Source organism: Lonchura striata, chromosome 2 (genome assembly GCF_050655825.1).
Source record: "Lonchura striata isolate lonStrDom1 chromosome 2, ASM5065582v1, whole genome shotgun sequence".
Taxonomy (NCBI): Eukaryota; Metazoa; Chordata; class Aves; order Passeriformes; family Estrildidae; genus Lonchura; species Lonchura striata.
Window position 1 is genome coordinate 61,699,174 of NC_140704.1, and position 9,107 is coordinate 61,708,280.

Below are 9,107 nucleotides of genomic sequence, written 5' to 3' on the forward strand. Positions count from 1 at the left end.
CCGTATAATAAAATCAGGATGGCTTGGTGAGCGCTTTCTGTAATTTATATTTTTATTGTTTATTATTTTTTCAATTTCCCTCCTTCTGTATCTTCTCTGGGCCCCATGCATCAACATACCAATCTCAGCTGGAAAAGGGAGAGGAAAGCCACAGGCTCTTCCATGACGCTAGCGCCAGGGCTGTTCCTCAGGCCATCAAAGTCACTTGTGCAGCTGGTGAACTTTTGACAGGGCCAATAAGTTTTACTTGGGAACAAAAACTTGACAAATTCAATAAATATGCAGAAGTGCACAGATATATACAATATTATTTGAACAGCCAGTGGGTGGCTGGGGAGGTAATAACATTTTCTCCTCAATGAGTTTTTAGTCTGGTTTCAATTTTTGGCATCAACTTCCAGAAAAAGAAATTCTGATGAAGGAGAGAGAGACTGTATAAATAGTATTTCTAAGTCAAAAGCTTAGTTTGGGGAATAAGCTTCTCTCCATGTTTTTCACATTTCTTGATTGTAAGATGTCCCAGTGATCACACATATATCTTTAGAGTGCTGAGGTTTGAGGGGCTAAAGGGGAGATAGTAGGAGCTCTAATAATTGCTTTGTCTTTTTTAATTTTTCTTCTCTTTTTATAATTTTGTTTCTTTATTTTTGTTTCTTTATAAGCTATTTTTAATAGCTTATATAACTATTTTTAACTAGTAAGAATGGACAGGAAAATATTCAACTGCTCTGTATGAGTAAGAATTCTAGTGATTTTGAGAGCTGCCATGTCCCTGTCTAATATTATTTGTCAAAGCAACAATGAATGCTTGGTGAACAACTTTTTCATTTCTTTAATTTTGATTACCTACAATTAGAGGCTGATATGTAAAGCTCAGTACCTAGCTGAATGTCTTTATTTCCAGATGTTTCCCACATCACTGTTTCTTTTGATGTCACTAAATTTATCTATTAGTTTAAAACTGAACTCTCTGCTTTGGTGTTGATCTAAGAAGTCTCAGCATTACCCAAGAGTGACAAATCAACATGTGTTTTTCAGAAAGCAAATTAAATCCTCAAGAAAACCTAAAGAAAATAATAAGGCCAGAAATAAAAGTGCAAGTACTTCTATTAATAGCTTCTGCTATGGAGGGAATATTAAATGATTACTTTAGATTTAGTTGTCCCTAACACTCAAAATTTTGTGTCCTGTGTATTTATTTTTTTTTGCTCACATATGGCCCCGTGTGGTAGATTGTGTATCATTTATGTTGATGTTTAATACAGCATTGTATGGATTGACTAAATTAAAATTCTGGTTTCTCAGAAAAAATTCACAGTATAACTCCAAATGTGAAGTAGAGCAGGTATTTTCTGCGTACGAAGGCATAGTTGCCTTTTTTTATTACTAATCAATAACAGCAATTTGCAAAAATTATATAAGAACTCACATGGATTTTTAGGAACATAAATTGCTTTAGAAATGGTGTCTTGGGTTTCTAGTCCCCCTGTCTCTTCTGAAGTATTTCTTTCCTGTGAATGTATTTTTAATTCCTTAAGCCATTTACAGGTGATACATAAATAACTATACATATGGGGACTGAGGTGACATTTTAAGTACTAGTGATAATTTTGTTGCTGATCATTTTGACAGTGGTGTAACTCTGAACATTTTGCATGTAGCCTATTCAGATAAACCAGCCATTCTTTCCCCCAGCTCCCAAGGCAAGAATAACATTACAACACACCCAGTACTCATCCTGTAGCCATTGCTCATCTTTCAAAATGCACTAAATGTAACATGTTCCTCAGGATTTGGGAAGTTTTGTTAAGAACCTCTATAGTTTTTCCAGGTGTCAGCCTGACTCGTGCTTTTGCAGCACACACACGTGGTCATTGGCCAGCTTTCTGGTAACCTCTGTCTGGCAACCTTTCTTTGAAAGCCCCAACAGTGTAAATATATCTCCTGCAGGGAGTAGCCTGGCAGAAAAATCCTCCCTATTAGCATTGTAAGACCCCACTGATGAGTCCCATTGATCTGTTACTTTACAGTTTATGAGGCACCTAAGAACCAGAGCACCAGAGTGCAATGGCTAAACAAGTTCCCACAAGGCTGGTTCCTTTCTTCATAGTCCTCTACGTTGGGTTGAGTTATCTGAGATTTTTGGGGGCTTTTTGCAAGATTGCAGGTATTCTGAAATTTTTCAACTTCAAAAACTTACCTGGATTTCCAGCAGCCTTTTCCACTGCTACAAGCAATGGCACAGCTTCCCAGTACTGCTGTAAAACCTGCCTTTCAAAATTGGTGAAATGATGGAGTAAAGGATAGGTGTCATGGCAAATAAAAGTTGGCAGAGCTCATATCACATCTGAGAAAACTGGGCACATGTGCAGGGGCTGTTAACTACCCCTACTTTGTGCTTTGTCAAGGAAAGTTGTAAATGTAAAATCTTAGCTGTCACATCATGATACTGCAGTAGAGAACAGGAAAAAAGAAATCCTGGCTGCTTCATCAACCAACTAAAAATATTGATTTTAATTTTTTTAGGTTTTTTTGTCTTCCTAACAATTCACATTAACTTGTATAGCTGAAAATCCAGGACAGCCTAAAAGGTCTTTCCAAGAACATAACATAATATTCTGTCCTAGGCAGTCATTAGCACATGTCAGGACTATGTCTTCCAGCCAAAACATGAGAGAGAGAGAGAGAGAGAGAGACAGACAGACAGACAGACAGAGATAGAAACTTCACTACATTTTTGTAACTAATGAAATGTACAGCTGTAATGAGACTGATTCTTTCTCTGAAATGGACTGTAAAGTGTTCATGGAAGTTTATCAACCTTGGGTGGCTTTTTTCCTCATACATTTCTTTTTCAGTGGAGAAATTTCATGTTATATTTATATACTCCTCTGAATCATTCAAATTCAGTCCTTTGTACTAACAAGAAAGCCTCAGAGCTACAAATATTTTCCCCTGTAAGGATTACATTTTTTTTTCTTTTACTTTCCCTTCTGCCTATTACTAATTAAGTGGTACTTGGGGGAAACACTTCCCGCCTATAATTTGAACTACAGCAGGGTAAACGAAACAGGCAAACGCTTGTCTTGACTAATTTTCTGCCATTAATCTTATTAAATTAGAACAGGATTGCAAAGATAGCCTGAAACCACTACAGCACTCAGAGTTCTTTGCAGACTGCTACAAAGACTCCCATCTGCAAATGTGGAAACATAAAAAAAAAAGAAAGAAAAAGAAAAAAAAACCTATTCAAGCTGCAGAAAGATTTATTGTGGTTATTATTAACATAAAAATGCATGCACATTAGTTACAGAAATATTCATTGCTTCCAAGATCAGAATTAATTCAGAAAAAAATAATATTTCACTCTAGTAATTTGGTTCTACATATAAATTTTATCCTAACTAGATACTAGTTGGTCTAATAAAAGATCAGCCTAAAACGGGGAAGTTTGCAGATAAGCTAGAAGGTCTTCTGAGGTGAACTCCTCTGGCCTCTTCACTGACAGTGAAGGTTGAACTGAGATTGAACCAAGGGTGAAGAGTTTTTCTGGCTTGTTTGTTGGGGTTTTTTTGTTTGTTTGTTTTTTCTTTTTATCTTAAAATGGAAGGCTGGGTTATAGAAACTCATGAGATTTGAAGGATTGTTGTAAGAATGGAAAACATGTGGGACATGGAGGAGGAGCCATCAGCAGTCATCAGCAAAACAGCTGCTATTTCCAGATATGGCTTTTGCCCACCAAAAATTGCTGGCTGGCCAGTGCTGTGTGTTGTATTTAAATCAGAAAATAAAATTAAAAGCTTTCAGATTAAGGGGAAGGGAACAGAATCTCATACATCAACTGGAGGCATTTTGAAGAGAGGTAGTAGAAAGGAACCCAGCCATATCAGTGAAGAGTGCTGGCCTGGGTGAGCCCTCACAAAAAAGAGTCTTCACTTAGGTCTGTAACAGTTTTGTCATCATTCTCAAAGCAGAGTATATATTTCAGGGGGCATTTAACCCACCTCAACTGGAGAATTCATTCTTTCAGCTGATCATGCCGTCATTACTTTCTCATTGATACAAGGTTTTATCTGCAGGCAGATGCAATAACCGTATCAGCATAGAAATTAAGCTTTGAAGTCTCTAATATCTTAATTATTTGACTACATAAGAGATATGAGAGTTTCTCCCATAGAAAGACCAGGTAAGAATGAAATATGGTGCTTCATGGGAAATTCCATATATCCCACCTCTGAAATTAAATGAAAATATTTGTCACAAATGACATTTGGAAAAATAGCTGATTTCAGGTCAGTTGAACTTCTTTGGTTTTTTCCTAAACTCTGCTTAAAGAAAGAAGAACTTAGGTTAGAATTTTTTAAGACATTCTGAAAAAAGGAAAAAAATCCATTCTGAAAATATAAAAGCCTCTCTTTCAGATATTCACAATAATAGAATTCTGTATTAGGCTGAAACTAATGTAACTTACTTGAAACTAAAACTTTTCTTTCCATAATGCTTTGATTTTTATGGAAGCATTTCCTTGGGAAAACATTTTCTTCCCAACACCAATTTTCACAAATTGGAGTAAAGAGACAGAGCTTCAGAAGCTTTCCAATGAACTGGAAAGAAGAAAAAAAAAAAAAAAGAAAATGAAATGAAACAAAAAATAGGAAGCCTAGTGTGTATTCTTTTTTATTGTCTTGTAATATGGGGAGTGGCAATTAAATTTTTAAAACTCGAGCTTGACAATGCTTGGATTATTGGACTAGTAATAAAAGAAAACATTGAATACCTGATTCATCAGAGCTTTTGAAAAAAAAAATAATACATTCCTTTATGGTAGCATGCTTTTGATTTATGCACAAGGTTGTGGTTAAGCCATCCCTGTATCTGTGATTACTTTGATGTATCAGAGCTGCTGGCAAGGCTGGTGGTTGAGTTGGTGGCAAAGGAACTATGAAGAGTTATATTTAAAGTTTCCCTACAGAAGATTACTTGCAAAAATATATTAATGGTCTGTTATATAGTGTCAGTTTTGCTATTTATAGTGTACCAGGACAGAATGAGGTGTTTTGGCTTAATTTTGTGTGTAGCAGAAATCAGGCCACATACCTGAGAAAACTACACATAAAGTATATCATATTAGATGTGGAGGAAAAGCAAAATCCTCATACAATTTTGTTTTTATTTAATTTACTGTTCTGTTTCAAATGTTAAAATATTTTCTATTGCCATTTATTTCATTATAAAGGTGATCATGATAGTTTTAGTTTTCATAAAGAAGCTGAGCAGCTGTAGCCTCTAGTGGTTTTGAATACTTTTTTTAATGCTATGTGTTCTGATTCTATGTAAAAATCAAGCAAGGAGATGAAATGCATATACTTGGTCAGTTTATCTCTGCTTCTGTGAAAATTTTCATTTTTATTTGATTTTTTTCACTATCTCAAAAATATATGTACTTTGACTTGTTTCCTCCTCAATTACACCAGACCATTTGGTCCATTGCAGTGCTATTCCCACCCCTCCTCAATTATCCTGGCTCCCCTGTTTCCTTTCCTGCCCACCTCACACCCTACCAGGTGGGTACCCCAGCTTTTCATCCTCATAAAATTTTCTATAACTCTGAGAGCTTTCATTGCTTGAAGTTTGCTCTCCAATGAATAGTTATAGGAAGTGAAAAATAATTGGAACCTCCAAAAATAAAAAAGCCAAAGAATCATTCATCAACGCTGATAGTAAGTATTGTAACAATAGTGATATGTTAATGAACATAGATATGAAATTAGCCTTAAATTAAACGCAATCCATCCCACTGTAAATCCAGAGTTTAAAAGCTCTTGTTGTGAAGAACTTTTCAAGCAAGTAAACCTGCTCATGCATTTAAATCTTAGTTTTATGGAAAATTGTGAGGTCACTGATAGCAGTGAAATCCACCAGACTGACCACTGACTACCACCCTGAGCAATCCCAAAGCGCCCCACTCCATCAGCGAAGCACTCAACGTGGAATGCAGATGCAAAGGACACCAAACTTGCTTTGTCAGGAGCAGTTCTGTGGTCTCACCCATCCTTCTCCAGGTGCAGGACATGGTGGCATACAGCTGAGGCCATCAGCTGTGGCAGGAAACCCACCCCTTGCTTCAGTGGGAGGGTGAAGCTACGCAGTGTGGGGCAGGGGCCTCACTGCAGAGACAATGCAGGCTCAAGGAGCAGCATTTTGTGCAAAGCCTGCACCAGGGCAGCAGGTGCCTGCGTGGGAGCTCTGGGCTTTGACACCAGCTGGGCTTGAGGGGATCTTCTCACCATCCTCTAAAAATTTAGCCCTGTCCTGATGAGCCAAACCTTCTCCATCCAGGGATCCGTTGTGTTTCCCCCAGTTTACACAAGACTGCTGCTGTGCCTATGTGGGCATCTGCCCTGCAGAGCAGAAAGCCGGGTAGTCTTTGTGGCTGGAGCTAGCTGAAATCACAGCACAACATGAGGGTTCCTTCCCCATGCCCCTTCCACCATGCTCGTGCTTCAAGATAATTTGGCATGACATTTTCCAGTTAGCAATTCTGACTGTAATTTGACTATAAATTAAGGATGGTTTTGGTGGGTTTTTTTCTCCTCTTGCCTTGTGGTTTGAGGGAGAGGGGAGGGGGAGTTTGTTGGCAAAATGGATGTCTTGGTCCTGGTGTTAGGCTGGCCCCCACACAGTCCCTTTTATCAGCTGTATGATGATCCCAGCTGTGAGCATCGAGGTGCCAGGAGTAATTAGAAGCGCAGCTATCAAATGTTACTTTGTTCACAATGAGAAACACTTCTCTTTTTTTTTCCCCCCTCCTTGTGAACTTTTCACATTACTGGGCTGAACAAAACGGGTGGAGATTTCTTCTTAAGCTATTTCTATTGTTATATAACTTTGATAGCGACATTAAGTGAGTCTTTACTGGCTCAGCTGAGCCTTCTGGAGCCTTTTGGGTGTTAAATGGGGTTCTCTGCTCAGTGACCTCCAACAACAACTGACGTCTCCTGATCCAAGCGCTTCCTGTTGTTTTACTGGTGACGCTTGGTTTTCTATTAAGCTCATTTGAGTCCTGCACATTTTTACCCTCTGCCCTTTAAAGGGAGGGACTAATGTTAGTTTTGGCTTCTGAATGAAAACTTTGCAGTTCAGGCTCCCAACAGAGCAACTGCAAAAAAAAAGAAAGAAAGAAAATTTAAATTATAAGTCGTCTTTGGCATGCCCATTAACAGCTGACTTCACTGTCACTATTATCTGTAGGATATTATTTCAATGTGAAATGTTCCCAGTATCAAGCCTCCTACAGGCTTTGCTAGTCATTCAAAAGTCATGGGCTGTGCTTAAAAATTTGTGAGATTTAGGAACTTGCAACAATGCATATTTGGTATTTCCTTCTGCCTTTCAGTGTTTAAACCTTCATGGGTACACAGAGGTCACATTTTCAGGCTTTTCTCCCTAGCCCTCAGGGCTAGAAACTCCAAAATGAAGGCTGAGATTGTCAAAGAATTAAATTCTTCTAGGAGCTTGAGGGGGTAGGGGAGCAAGAAGAAATCATATCTGTGAAAAAATCCCAAGAGCTGGGAGAAAAATTAGTAAGTGGGAGGCTAGGGGTGCTTTTATTTCCTTGCTGGTGACTGAGGCTAAATTGCCTATAGGAGTGCTGATTTAATTTATACAGTTTCTACTTAAACATAAAAAAAGAGCTAGAGGATTTCATCATCACATTTTTAAGCCAAGCTGTTTCAGTGCCCCATGGCATATATATATTTAAAAGCAAAATGCAGACAGGAAAGAATTTCAGTCATAACTCTGAATTTTGTATATTCAGTGCATGAAGTTTGATGCACTGATGTACGTTCCTACACATGTCATCTGAAGCATTTATTTGGAGTGGGAGCATTTTCCCCAGGCTTCCAGGCTGCAGCCAGACCTCCCCAAAGGCAGAGCTAGTCACCCACCAAACCATTCCTCTTCTGCTGCTCCTGAAACCAGGACAGTCCCTAAGAAAATAGTTCGTAGTGCAACCAGATCACATAAATTACAGCAAATTGCAGGCTGTTCAACACATATGAAACCAATTTGGACTGAGGGAGCTGGCTTTCAGCTTGCAGGTAGCAAGTAGAGTTTACAATACATGTATGTGGAGTGCCATGTCAAGGTAGGACTGAAAACCCAAGAACTGTTTTTGTTTTGTTTTTTCTAGTTAAGCGCAAATTAAATTATGCAGCTTAATGCTATTCAAACAGAGCTTCACGTCTATAAAATTAACAGATTAAAGAGTTCCTGAAAGTATTGGCCAAAATACAAGTATTAAAAATATTTTAAGAAAACAGCTTTGAACCAATCCACAAATGAAAATCCTCACTGTCATATTTATTTACAGATACATGAGACATTCTGAAATCAGGGCATTTTATTTTCCCTTTGCATTATGTGTTTAATTTGGAAGTCCTGTATTTTAGACCTTCCACTGAATCAAAAACCAAAACAAAGACTTCAAAAGCCATTGTTACTCTATTCAAGTCTAAACTCTCCCTTTGTTCCTTTAGCTAATGAGTTTATACTGTCCTGCAGGGAGAATTGACACCAGCCTCAAGTAAATGAAAGCAGGCCAAATGTTAGTAAGATCAGAGCACTAAAGTAATTATGGGTTGATTAAATGTTTATCTTATTTACAGGTGGGAAGGGAAGAATGAAAATGAAGTGGGACGATGCAAAGAGACTGGCAAGATTCATGTGACAGTCAATCACAAGTACTACAGGCCAACTGAAGTGGTAAGAAAATGCTCTCTCGTAGCTTTGCAAATGAATAATCCAATCAGTCAGCCAATAAATTGCTGCATTTGGCCAGCAGTCTGTGAAAACGAGTTAATTGCACTCCTGCTGCCAGCTTTTAGAGCTGTAAGTGAGCCTGCTCGCTGTCCCCTCGCAGCCGGCTAGCCGGGAAGAGCCAGGAGCGGGCGGGAGGAGCGGTGGCCCTCGCATCTCCCCGGGACGCTGCTCCTCTCCGCTCACCCTCCCGGGGAGCTGAGACATGATATGGGAAACACGAGAAAGCATAAAACAGCTCCTTGCGAATGGGCATACGGTCATCTCTTCTGCCGCTGCAAGCAGGG

At 38.7% G+C, this 9,107-nt stretch overlaps 1 protein-coding gene across 7 annotated transcripts in view; it reads left to right on the plus strand.

The window, feature by feature from the left end:
- Positions 1-9,107, plus strand: part of GMDS (GDP-mannose 4,6-dehydratase) — a 405,646-nt gene that overhangs the window by 323,271 nt on the left and 73,268 nt on the right. For all 7 annotated transcript variants that reach the window (XR_014953312.1, XM_085573454.1, XM_085573455.1 and 4 more), the window contains one exon: positions 8,670-8,766. Coding sequence is in view for 6 of the 7 variants with exons in the window: in XM_085573454.1 (XP_085429580.1) it covers positions 8,670-8,766 (97 nt within the window). In the remaining variant the exon portion in view is untranslated. The remainder of the gene's footprint in view (positions 1-8,669; positions 8,767-9,107) is intronic.